This window comes from Pezoporus occidentalis, unplaced genomic scaffold, assembly GCF_034315485.1.
Source record: "Pezoporus occidentalis ecotype Australia unplaced genomic scaffold, CSIRO_AGI_Poc_V1 ctg196, whole genome shotgun sequence".
Taxonomy (NCBI): Eukaryota; Metazoa; Chordata; class Aves; order Psittaciformes; family Psittacidae; genus Pezoporus; species Pezoporus occidentalis.
In genome coordinates, this window is record NW_026913811.1 from 1,924,170 (window position 1) to 1,938,078 (window position 13,909).

Below are 13,909 nucleotides of genomic sequence, written 5' to 3' on the forward strand. Positions count from 1 at the left end.
TCTTAGATTTTTGAAAACATGAATCTAACGTTTCCCTTCTCTTTAAGGTAAGCATGCTTATGGGGGCTAAGTAGAAAATAACATAATTTCAAATCACCTTCACAGACCAAGAGCAGGTCATTGTAGCTGAATCCAGTGGGGCATTCACAGCGGAAGCTGCCGATCTGATTGATGCAAACACCGTTTGCACAGATTCCTGGGATTTCCTTACATTCATCAATGTCTGAAAACGAGATGAGCTAGTCAAAGTACAGTACTTCATGGCTTTAGGTACTGCTTGGATTCTCAATTTCACTGCTCTTAAATCTGAGTTGAGAAGTTCCATTTAATCTCCAGAAATTGTATAAAGGATATAAATCTAAATATATGCCCATTATGAGAGAAAAACAACTATGTGAAGTTCAGGAAGTGATTCAAAACAGAGTAATACTAAATGTTACACAAGATGCAGAACTGTTACAAATGAGCAGAGAAGTCCCACAACATCTTTGAAACCAAAACCTTTTGTTACCAGTAAAAACTCAAAACCATGAACTCCATGAACTAAGGTGCTGAGTGTAAAAAAGATTGTAACAAAATGTAGAAAAAAAAAAAAAAATTTACAAAATAAATGGTCTCACAATTTATATCACCATTGTAACTCTACAATCAAATTACAATTTTATTATATTAAATGTTATGGTATTATTATGGAGCTGTAACAATATAATGCAAAACAATTTTTAGTTAAAATAAGTTTAGTGAAACCTACCAACAGCTTTTCCAGTATGAATATCAAAAGTGAAGCCAGGAATATTCCCGCATATGCTCTTGAATTCAGCTAGAGCAAAACAGAGAACAATGCATTTACAGTGAATTAAACAGTTAGAATTAAACTTGTTAAAGATAACAAGAAGGGATTCTATAGGTACATAGCGCACAAGAGACAGACTAGGGACTACATGGGCCCACTCCGGAAGCTATCAGGAGAACTGGCAACCCTGGATTTGGAGAAGGCTGGGATTCTGACTTTTTTGCCTCATTCTTCACTGGCAAAGGCTCTGACCACACCACCCAGGTCTTGGAAGGCAGACACAGGGACTGTGAGAACGAAGACCTTAGGCCCACTGTAGGAGAGGATCTGGCTCGAGATCATCTCAAGAACCTGAATGTGCACAGGTCAATGGGACCTGATGAAATCCATCTGCGGGTCCTGAAGGAGCTGGCAAATGAAGTTGCTAAGCCACTGGCCATCATATTTGAGAAATCACAGCAGTCAGGTGAAGTTCCCGATGACTGGAAAAAGGGAAATATAACCCCCATTTTCAAGAAGGGGAAAATGGATGACCCGGGGAATTACAGACCAGTCAGTCTCACCTCTGTGCCTGGCAAAATCTTGGAGCAGATTCTCCTGGAAGGCATGCTAACGCACATGAAAATCAACAAGGTGCTTGGTGACAGCCAGCATGGCTTCACTAAGGGGAAATCCTGCCTGACCAATTTGGTGGCCTTCTATGATGGGGCTACAGAACCTATGGATAGGGGTAGAGCAGTTGATGTCATCTACCTGGACTTGTGCAAAGCGTTCGACACTGTCCCACACGACATCCTTGTCTCTAAATTGGAGAGACATCAATTTGATGGATGGACCACTCGGTGGATAAAGAACTGGCTGGATGGCTGCACACAAAGAGTTGTGGTCAATGTCTCAATGTCCGGCTGGAGACCAGTAACAAGTGGTGTCCCTCAGGGATCGGTGTTGGGATCAGTCTTGTTTAACATCTTTGTCAGTGACATGGACAGTGGGATTGAGTGCGCCCTCAGCAAGTTTGCCGATGACACCAAGCTGTGTGGTTCGGTTGATACGCTGGAGGGAAGGAATGCCATCCAGAGGGACCTCAACACGCTTGTGAGGTGGGCTGATGCCAACCTTATGAGGTTTAACCAAGAGAAATGCAAGGTCCTACACGTGGGTCTGGGCAATCCCAGGCACAGCTACAGGTTGGGCAGAGAAGAGATTCAGAGCAGCCCTGTGGAGAAGGACTTGGGGGTTTTGGTCGATGAGAAATACAGGTACAGTCCTGTGTTTTGTCATTAGTCTGAGGACATTGTTGATAACACAAGAACATGGAACTTTTGGAACAAGTCCAGAGAAGGGCCACGAGGATGATCAGGGGACTGGAGCACCTCCCGTATGAAGACAGGCTGAGAAAGTTGGGGCTGTTCAGCCTGGAGAAGAGAAGGCTGCGTGGAGACCTCATAGCAGCCTTCCAGTATCTGAAGGGGGCCTATAGGGATGCTGGGGGGGGACTCTTCATTAGGGACTGTAGTGATAGGAAAAGGGGTAACTTAAGGTTCAGACTTAAACAGGGGAAGTTTAGATTGGATATAAGGAGGAAGTTCTTTACTGTAAGGGTGGTGAGGCACTGGAATGGGTTGCCCAGGGAAATTTTGAATGCTCCATCCTTGGCGGTGTTCAAGGCCAGAGCTTTGGGCGACATGGTTTAGTGTGAGGTGTCCCTGCTCATGGGAGAGGGGTTGGAACTTGACGATCTTAAGGTTCTTTCCAATTCTAACTATTCTATGATTCTAAGATTCTATGAATATTTATAAATCTCTCAGGAATTACTTGTAATGCTCTCTGCTTTTCAAGAGCTGATACAAACCAAATCTACTTAGAAGAGCCACTGCGTTCTGCACAAATTATACTGAAAATTCAGACTGCCAATAAATGAATGCAAATTGAAACAATAATTCATACTTCTCTTTCCTCAAATCTTTGCAGACTTTTGCATGAGTAAATGTCTGATCTGAGAAAGCAGCACTTCAGTTTTTGTTTTAAACAAAACTCCTTTACTTACTTCTTTAGTTGTTTTTCCTGCTTTCTAGACACCTGTACAGAAAATCTGCTGGAATATTTTCAGATAGTAAAAATAAATGTAATTTACCAGTACCTAGCTTTCTTTTGTGACAGTATCTCTGTTTTGGTTTTCTCTTTTTTTTTTTTTTTCTGCAGAGATTACTGCAGCTTATTTTCCCTAAACTGTAAAGCAGAATGTACACTCCACTTTAGAAGAAGATGCTCCAAAACCCAGTATTGTTTTAATATGCTCATTTCATATCCTCTTTTCCAGAGCATCTTCAGGGTGGCAAATGCACAGTATAAAATAAGTGAACCCATGGTTTTCCAAGCAAGGTGTATGAAGTTGAGTGGATTTGTAACATACAGAGAAAATCTTGTAGCATGGAATCTCTTAGTTATTGCACGATGTAAGAAATAGTTACTGCTTTAATAAAGTATTTCTTATAAAGCACCTATGTTGGCATGGGATTTTACTGGCAAAACAGTACTTTCCTGAAAAAAAACGTATAACACATTTACAGTACATTAATAAACTTTGATGTAGGTGGAAATATTAAACATTACTGTCCTACAACTATAACTATGCCAAATGTGTAAAATACTGACCATGAGTAGAACTGTGTACTGAAAGCCTACTTGTCTGAGGGGAGCAAACTACTTCCATTGTGAAGACACAACCAGTTTGAATGAAGTCTGCTTTCAGTGTGTTTTAAAACAATAGCCATGCAGATACTATTCAGAATTTTTTTAGATCATATTCAAATTCTCCAGAAAAATAATATGTGTCCTTCAATATTAAGTTTCAAACCATTGTTAAGGAAAAATTCCAAAGCATGCAGTAGATAATTGTACAGTTAGGGCATTAAGCCAAGGTAAAATAGTGTTCCAAAGAACACTGATCGAATTTACAAAAATGTCCCATTGACATAAAATTCAAAGGGATTCTGGAAGTGTAATATCTGGAGACTTCTGTGAGTATTTGGTCCACTGTTTGCTCTGCTGAGGACCTACAGAAAACCTATCTATCTATCCAAGAAGAGGAAGTGTATGGAGTCTACCTTTAACTCTCCTCTAAACCTGAAATGCATACAAATTATTAGATATCTCTTCTACCTCCCGAAAAAGAAAGGAGATCCTTCTGCTTTCTTGTGAGTAAAGCTCTTTCATCTAGAGCAGTGATAGTTTATTTCTCTACTGACTGTAGCTTGAGGTTTTTGATCATTTACATTTTAATAGCAATGGTTCAGAAACTTACAATTTTGTGAAGTTTAACCACAGGGGTTATAACTTGAATAATTCTTGTCTTCCTGACACAAAATGTTCTTGCTTATTAAAACTTCAGGAAATGTAGTTAATCATTGCTCAGAATGAGATTTGGTGACATACTTTTCTCACATTGAAGCATTCTTTGTTGTTTCCTGTATAAGCCAAGTAGGATCCAGTAAACTTGAACTTCAGCATTTTCTTGTTTCTGCTGTACCATTGTTTAATGACTGCTTAATGCCTACTAAGGTTATTCTTGCAGTACAGGATACTGCGTCATAGAGGTCTTTGTCACAGTGTTTTACCATCTAGCAATTTTCTGCTCTTTTATATTAACATGTATAAGATTTCAAGTTCAGAAAATAGTTCTTTTCTACAAGAAGCTTTATGCCATTTACTGCTGTCAGTAAAGCTATGAAACACACATATTAGAAAGAAAGAGGGCCTTGTGTTCACAACCCCATCCAAAGGCAATGATAACCTACTCCTGTGGTAAAGCCTAACACATCAGGTCAGGGAGGATGAAGAAGAGACTCTGAGGGTTGCAGTCCTTCTTTCCGTATGAGTTGTGCAATCTACATGTTTCATGCATTCCATTTAATAGTGTCTTTCTGTCTTTTTTTTTTTGTACTATATAGGAGAAGAGCATATAGTTAGCTAAGGACTCTGTGATAATGCATTTATACACAGTGACAAATTATCCATATGCAACCATGCCACAGGCTTAGTTTCTGAAAGCTCGACTTTGCCTCAATTACTTAAAAATATTTCAAACCCCCATGTACTTATCACTATGTTATTTTTTAGGACAAAAAGACCTATCACATAAGAAAGAGGAAAAAAACTCTCTGAGGTCAAGCACTCCTGAACTGATCAAGACATGAGAGAATTCTGTAAATACTTGGTTCCCTCTTAGCAGTGAACCAGCTTTTTACATTTCTTTGGTTAAAAAAGCAACCAAGAAAGAATGATTATTTCTGATTAAAGTGTATGGTAATAATTAAGATCTACATAATGTGTAACACCAAGGAGGTTGATTGCTAAGCATAGATGTATGAAATGAAAGAAAGAGCTCTGTTCATAAGGGGAAAAAAAAAAAAAAGCAAATACATTGGCACGTGAAGTTCATTTAGAGGAATAATACAATTCTCATCAGAGCGGAATAATGCTCTTAATGAGCTACTGTGCTCAGTCTAGCAAAGTGATTAAGGTCAATGTATCATAACCCCTGTCTATGATGTGTAGCCCCCACCCAGATTTCAGAACCACTGATTATATCACATAAGTGCAGTTATTCAGCCATTTACACTTGGAATTTGTCTGATCCTTCATGCAATCTCTTTTCATGGTGAAAAAAGTTCAACCATGTCTGCAAATACAGTAAAGGCATTTAGAAGAGCTAACAAGGCAATACTGAAATATTTTGGGAAATATTTTAACCCCATAACTGCCTGCAGACAAAATAGAACTGTCTTAACAAAACTTTAAAAGCTGTCGAAGTTTTTGAGAACTTCAGTCTTACCAATTTAAAAGAGGAATTCTTTCTTCCATTCAAGAACATTAATTGCATGAATCCCTGCTAGTACTTTGCTGAATATTTCTCATCATGTTGTTGTCATGATGACAATTTTATGGCACTGAGATAAATGACCATGGGAAAGAACTTTATGAGTTCTCTGCAGCAGTAAACATGTATTTCCTCTCTCAAGCTTATTTCCATCTCCCATTCCCGACTGCTAGAAACATTCCTTTATTCTTCTTCCTCCTACTCAAGCAAGAAAAGGAAGAAGCTGTTTTTTTTTTCTTTTCAATTCCATTTTCCTCCTTTTTACTGCTGGTGGGGTTAAATCTTTCCTAAATTATCTGCTACTTCCCTTATGTCACCAGGTTAAACCACTTGGGATGGAAGTAATACATTCTTTAACATCACAAATAATGCAGCATCAGAGGTATGGTTTTAATGGCACTAAACTTGGGGCAAAGGCAATTAAACAATAAGATGTTTAATTTGTACCTTATAACTTTAACTTCACATTGTATAAATTTCATTTGTACTAAACAGGTATCTGGTATTTTTAGTTTTACATGGCACCTTGACTCTGTTTACAAAGGGAAGAATATTTCAGTTAACACCAGGCGCTACTATCAGGTTTCAGTGTTAGTGATGTAAAGAACATGAGAATGATTCGTGTCAAGAACTTAGAAATCATTGTTACCAGTGCACCTGTGACCAGTGTACCATGTGTGGAATGTATAAAAACGACCTTGATTATAATAAATGTTACTGTCAATGTAATGATGGGAAAGAAGAAGAAACAAGGGAATAAGCTAGTCCCCTCGTTAATCATTTAGACTGTTAAAACAATAAGGAACGCTTTTAGCTTTGTTTAACTGCTTGAATGCTTTAAGGGGGTTAGGTAACCAAGAAGATACAACCTGTTAAATATACGGGTCTAAGGTCGTGGTTAAGCTTGTGATAGACATCTTTCTGTTAATGTATTACCGAGAAGTTTCAGTATGTTTCTTTACCTGGAGAGAAGACCCCAGCAACGGGACAGAAACAAATGAAAAGGAGCCACATCGAGTTTTGGGCAAAGAAGACAACAGGATTGGCTGGAACTCAAAACCAGGAACTGAAACCCTGGACCGAGCAGTATAAGAGACTGTACCCCAAAAACCCCGGTGTGCATCGTTGGCAAAGTGGAGACTCCCCACGCACCCAGCACTGCTTGCTTATTGCCTCTTGATATTAATCAATTGTAATAAAATAATTAAATCAGATCATGGCCAAGGCTAAATTTTTATAACAGTGATTCTACCACCAATTATTTTTCTGAGTTGAGCTTTCAAGGGTGTTTTGTTCCAGGCGAGGAACTCCATAAAGACTAACTGAAAGACACCCTATTATTTTTACTTCCTTTTATAGAAGGGAATTTTTACTTCTTTTTACAATAGTCTGCTTATTGAGTTTTTGCAAGTTCATCACCTTCAATAGAGAAAATATAAAAGCAACTGAGAGGATCGCACTCCATTCACAAGTGAAAAATACACAAAGCAAATACACTTAGTAACACAAACCCAATCTTTTTCATCTGGCAGATTAGGACTACCAGGACAAATGTATCCCCAACTATGCAGTAACTAAATTATTCTATCCCAAATTAATTATCCTGGAAGACAGGCCAGGCAGCAAGCATCTCTTGTCAGCCAGAATCTTGAAACCTACTATTACTGCCCGATGATCACTTTTCCAGAAACCTCAAAATGCCAACTTCAGAGCTGGGAGTTCTGTAATCACACATTCAGAAAACTTGCTTATGCTTAGTACAACATCCTGGTGTGTCTTACCTACACTAACATAGATTCTTGACATAAATCTAAATAAATGAGAGTAATTCTATTTCCATACAAGACCTATGAAAGCTTTGATATTAGTTAGAAAGAAAGAATAAAACAACTGCAAAGTACTCATTTTATAGCACCCCATCACCAAAAAACAGGTCTAAATAATTATATCTACCTACTGATACCTGTATTACCAATATTCTTTCAGCTACAGGACTGACACACTCCTGCTGCTGATGAGAAAGTCAGTCTGTACTTCTGAGACCTTTTTATTTATCTCAGTGACACCTGCCAGTGGTTCATTACCTTTCCCTTGCCTTCCAGGGCAGCTGAGTGGGAAAATAGGCACGTTCTTTCTCAATTTTGATTTTCATCCAGAGGGTATGATTCAAAATATTTAAGCTGTATCTTTCCACTCAATGTGGAGTGATACTCATTCCACTTAAAAGCATGGAAGGAATACCTGTTCTTGATTAGCACACCAAGACTTAATCCAGCCAGTGGCAGGATGGCAGGTTATTGTCACTCTGCTTTGGGAGTACAGCAAAGATTTTTTGTGACTAAAGTGTTAGCTTTAGCCAATAGGTCAAAAGAGCAAATAAGCAAAGAAAGTAACAAAATGGGATGATTATAGGAGGCTTTACCTGTTCCTGGGGTTGGACATGGTTCACAAGGTTTATTCCAGGCTTTTCCAACATTGTATGTGCAGCAACACATCCTTTTGGTCACATTGAAGGGCAGCTCATTCTCACAGGAGGTTCCATTATAGCTTCTGTAGCAAAAGCTTTTCCTCATGTCTAGATGTCAGAAAAAAATCACTTTTGAGGCAACCAACAAACTAACTTAAGTAAATGTCAGTGACCTGCCAATCTAGACAGTGGTTCACAAACTTCAGTTTCTGAATACAAACCAAACATATGCATGGATGCATTTAAGAATAATTTAAAGGTTCAAGTAATCTACAGTCTGTGTTTTAGACTTACTTGAAATTTGACATATTTTCAGTTTTCATTCAAAGATACAAAGGGGTAAAAGGAAAATTTCCAAAAAATCAGAAACACACTGTAGATGCTCATCAGATCCATTTATATAGTAAGCCCTACCATTTGGAAATGACTACCGAAACCAAAAAAAGATTTCTGAGTTCTGTTAAGGAACACTGTACATCAGACATTGGGATCTTCCTGGCTACACGACATAACTGGAAGTTAAAAACAGGAAAAAGCAAGACAAGACTTTAGAACTGGCCTCATCTAAAAGGGAATTTCTATGAAAGTCTGGGCCAAAACCAGTCTGATATGATATTCAGGTATTTGTAATAAAGATGACATTTTGCATACCCATGCAGTTATGTCCTCCGTTCACCTGCATATATTCTGGTGGGCAAATACAGGTGTAGTTCCCCAAGGTATTGTAACAGGTACCAGGACCACAGACACCAGGATGTGCAACACACTCATCAATATCTACAGACCAAGGAAAACCATTACAATGACAAGGGAAAAGAGGACCAAGTCCACGCAAATGTTTCTGAGAAATATAACCATAATAAACCATGCTAAGGTAACAAAAATGTTTCATTTAAAGGCTAACTTGGAAAATACAGCTCAGATTTGGGTTAAGAACCTATTGTAACAGCTGCTGAAAAGTAATATTGTTAATGTTTAATAAGTGAAAAAGTGCAAGCGCAAGAGAAAACCCTAAATAAATTCCAAGTTGCTGAATTAACCACTGAAACTGGAACACTTGGTGCCCCACTAGCTCTTTAGCTACACAAACAATATTCACACCCTCTTCACACGGACATTACTGTCTCTTTTCAGTTCTATTACTGTATTCAATATTCCATTGAGAAGTTACCTATTAAATACCCTATTTAGAAACAAGCAAGCAAGCAAGTAAGCACAAAGTCTTGCTGCCCTAGTCTTGGATATTCTTATTTAAGATAGTTGGGGTGTAAGATTTTCTTTATTTTCTTTTTTCCCCCATACGAGTGTAGTTTCAAACCAGTTTGGTCATCTTCACCTGAGCTTAGTAAAGCCTCAGGATTCAGTCTCTGTTTTGAAACAAGATTATTGTTATTTTTTTTCTCTCAAACTGTATGAAGAAGGGAAAGCTGATTTACAGCACTTTAAACTAGGAGAAACCATGAGAGATGTACTTTTCGGGTCTATTTACAATTTTTGGTCCTAACACTTAGGACCGATCACAAACACAAACGGAAAACCAGTATTAACTTTACTTCACATTGTATGAATTAAACTACTACTCTGAAATAGTTGTGAAGAGGGTGGCTTTTCTCATGTAGAATACAGGGACCCTAGTGAAACTAGCAGGATATACAAGGTGGTGAAGTGAGAAGCCAGAAATCACGAATAACCACCGTAGTTTACTTAGTACCCATAGTTGAAATCTATCACGTAGAAATAAACATTAGTATATTCAAGTGTTGCATTTCAAACTTTATATTAGTCATAACACTGGTGCCAAATATAATGTTTCTGGAGAAGATTTTGGGTAGGAGTGTGGATACCATATCCACTTTCAGGTTTAAGCCTAAAAAAATAGTGTTTTTCACAATACCACATTGAGACAGAGAAAGATGTTTCAAAGGAACCAACCTTCACAGATTCTTGTCTCTTCACTGAGGTAGTAGCCTTTTGGACATTCACACTGGAAGCTGCCAAAAGTATTGATGCAATTTCCACCTTGGCAGAGCCCTGGCAGTTCCTGACATTCATCGATGTCTGAAAACAGAGAACAAAACTCACCACATTTTCATTCCAGAATGAAAAGAAACAAGAGACTTTAAGTACTCCCCTGAAATTCCACCAGCTAGTAGCTTTTAACTGTGATGTGGACTTTTTCCTGTTTTTGTTTTGTTTTGTTTTGTTTTTTAATAATTGCACTTCATGAAAACATGGATGAGACCCTCATTCTCTTCCATTCAAATAGCTCTTCAAGTTTCAGTGTGATGAGCTGATTGAGTTCAACTTCCATTACTGTTTACAGAATCTGGCATCTAAAAATTCTCATTCCTGCACACTCACTGGAACCAGAGATTCTTTGTCCAATGAGTATTTCCTGGAACTTAGACCTTCCACTGATAAGCTGTTATTTTCATAAATGACTTGTCCTTCGGGGGCCAGTATCAAAGACCAATTTAAGTAAAGAGACACACAGAAGGTACTTTCCTACTGAAATATTGTTGGACTTCTTCAATATTCTTTTCAGTATGTCTTTTCATCATGGTGTTCTCCAATTCATATTAGCAGAGGGTTTTGCTCTGTACTAAATGTAGTGATTTTTGGAAAATACAGTTCCGGTATATATTTCTCCAAAGCTGATACATTTTTTAATTCCAGCCATCACAGTAATTTATGAAAAACTCACCTTCTAAAATAATAGTGACAGGATTTGGTCTGAATCCTTCTCCCCCTGGACAGAGAGTATTATATTCCGCTAAAGTATTACAAGAGAGATCATGTCAGTCATATGAAGATTAAAATGCTAACAAACAGAAAGATAAAATTCCATTTGTGTTTTTAATTAGTGTCTTCCCTATGATCATTGGTTTTCTATGTTTCTTGACCTCTTCACAGTAAATAAAGGTAGAACATTAGACTAGTAGAAAATCAAGGTAAGATTAAGAGGTGTGCTTAAAACATTACCATGAACTTGAATCTCTTAAGGCAGGCACAATGTTGTTTTCTCTGTACTGTGCCTTTATAAAGGCACATATTTTCTATTTTCATTGGTTATTTAAAATGAAACGTCAGTATAACATCAATATAGTTGTTAAAATTTGAATTAATATTATTATGAGTCTCTTACAAACAAAATGCTTGACATTTATGTTGCATTATTCACTCAAAGAACTTCAAAGGTCTAAAAAATTGACAGCTATCATCAGGTATCAGTTTTGAAAGTAATCAAGAGTGACTTAGATATAGGTACCCAACCGTTACCAACACTCTTCTCTGACATTTACTGCAGCTCTCCAAATTAAAGCCATGATTTCAGTTCTAAACATTATTTTCATTTCCCCACCAACATGGAGTAGCTGAGTAAAAACTCTTACTAGATGCATGCAATCCATTCCATTCTTAAATCAGGGTATCTGCAACTACTTTTTATTATCTTTTTTTTTTTTTTAAATGGGACAGAAGTAAAAGCAAATAACATACCCAAACCTACACAAACTACATCAGCCTGGTCCAGTGGCAAGTGCCTTCTAAAGTTACCACTGATTTATTACTGGGAGAATAGGCACCAAGTGAGTCACAGAAGACTAAAGGTCAGGTCTCCTGATACTCAGGTCCATACCTCTGCATCACCCCTCTGACGGCAGCAGGCAGATTTTCTTTTATAACTGTGCCAGAACACTGCTTCATGAAGAAAATCAGTTTCTTACACAATAAATGAATACATGTACAGTAACACAGTTAAAGATTTCAAATACTTTTTCTGTCCCTTCTTAGCATCTTCTAGGGGGCAGAATAAGAGAACATTTCCTTACTGCTGTTTACAGGGGGGCATGTCTCACAGGGGTTTCCCCAAGCCTTTCCCAGAGAGCAACAGCATGAGGAACGACTGACTCCAACCCCAATTTCAGTGTTGCAGGATAGGCTGCCATCCCCTTGTGGTCCATACTTCAGGTAGCAATTGCCAACACGGTTATCTACAAATGAAGCACATATGACCAAAGCTCCACACAATGATCACGACAAAGAAACAGCAGGAGCTCATTTTAACATTTCATATCTAGGAGCAGAAATTCAGATAACATTGTAATTTTGAAGTCACCGGGAAGCTCAAAACACTCATGAACACTGACAGTTACTGATGCTGTGAGAGACAGCAAGGAAAATGACTAGCTTCAGCTTCCTAAGTACCCAGAGACGAGTTTACAATGCTTGCATATTTTCCAAAGTCACACCATACTCTAATGTAGCACATACACTATTCCCAGTCTTTCTTCCCAGGAAACATCAGACATCAGAAACCTTGCTGCAGTTTGCGGAAAGTATTTCTTCTCCATAATCTGATTGTGACTAGGCTATGTCTCTACAAGAATTAAAAGAATTTACATATTTTTCTGTGGAATTACAGAACAAAGTCATGTCACTGGAAGAGTTCATCTACTGGAAAAGAAATTCTCCAAAAATCAACACTGAAATGAAATAAATGTGCAGTAGGTTTGATAAAAATTAGTTATTAGTGCACTCAAACTGTAACTTAATGATTTAGACAGTTGCTGGCATCAGCAGAACGAGCAAAGGAATCTAAGAGAAGTAGAGCTATGAGTTTTCCTACTGCTGCATATATTGTCTACATGTTCTTTATAAATGGAAAAAATAACTAGCAGTAAGTCATAAATATAAGGAATGAGAGGACAGTCAATTATTATAATATTTCTTATTGCAGTCAAATAAGATAAAATTAATTTCCTCAAGAGTACTGTTAAGATTCTAAAGACCATTTCAGTGAATTAACTTGCTATTAAACTTTACCTCGACGCACAGAAATGCACTCTTTTTTTTTTTTTAATAAATTTGCTGCATGAAGGCCACGGTATCTTTTTTGCATTTTTAGTACTTCTGTTAATGGTACAACTAAAAAACTTAGAAATAAATTTTTCAATGATTTCCCAAATGCATATTTTCCTAAGAAATATCACATCTTTAATTTACTGCCTACAGCAAGAGCCAGATGCTACAGCTGTAGCAATTTACATGGAGTAAAATGAATACAGTATGATAAATGTAGGTAGTTCATCCTTTCAAAATTTCCAGAGTTTCATAAATGTCTTGACATGACACAGGTTTTTAAATGACCCTGAGGTTTGGGACATATCTATGAAAAAATTTGAAGGCAACTTTCTCAATTGCTAGCTACTACTTGTTCTTAAGGTCCTTATATACCACCTAATAAGTGTGGTATAAAAACACAACTTCATGCTAATTTTCAGACTAGATTTTTTTTCTTTTAAAGGTTCTTATCATCAGTCAAGAGAAAAATCTGAAGCTTTCAAATAGGTTTAAATTTATTCCAATTCAAGCATTAATAGACAAGTTTGGGTGACTCTGCATGGCTTTTAAGAGCATACTGTACCAGAGGTTGTGAAAAAGAAGCGCCTTCTTTGGCCCCACATATTCTACAACCAATTTCAGTATCTCACTATAAATGCACACTGATGTAAAGCTCAAATACGGCATATGTATTCTCTACCTCTGAGCCTCTGATGAAAAGATACTTCAATCACGATATCTATCTCTCTAGAAGCAAGATTTACCTCACATCACTGATCATCATATGACAGCGAAGGGTTTTTTTTAAGACAGTGTTAGAAGAGAGTAAAATGAACTGCCTTTCTAAAAAGAGCACACCCTGTTCTCACTGTGGAATTGAGCTGAAACAACCCAAATGTGGTTATTCTGTGAATACTTACCTCCTGTT

At 37.5% G+C, this 13,909-nt stretch overlaps 1 protein-coding gene across 1 annotated transcript in view; it reads right to left on the bottom strand.

Annotated features, from left to right (window-relative positions):
• FBN2 (fibrillin 2) overlaps nt 1–13,909 on the bottom strand; it is a 158,659-nt gene that overhangs the window by 28,447 nt on the left and 116,303 nt on the right. Inside the window, exons 37-43 of the mRNA XM_062617454.1 lie at nt 11,970–12,131; nt 10,844–10,912; nt 10,072–10,197; nt 8,791–8,916; nt 8,095–8,247; nt 752–820; nt 98–223 (exon numbers count right to left, since the gene is read on the bottom strand). Coding sequence (XP_062473438.1) covers nt 98–223; nt 752–820; nt 8,095–8,247; nt 8,791–8,916; nt 10,072–10,197; nt 10,844–10,912; nt 11,970–12,131 — 831 coding nt within the window. The remainder of the gene's footprint in view (nt 1–97; nt 224–751; nt 821–8,094; nt 8,248–8,790; nt 8,917–10,071; nt 10,198–10,843; nt 10,913–11,969; nt 12,132–13,909) is intronic.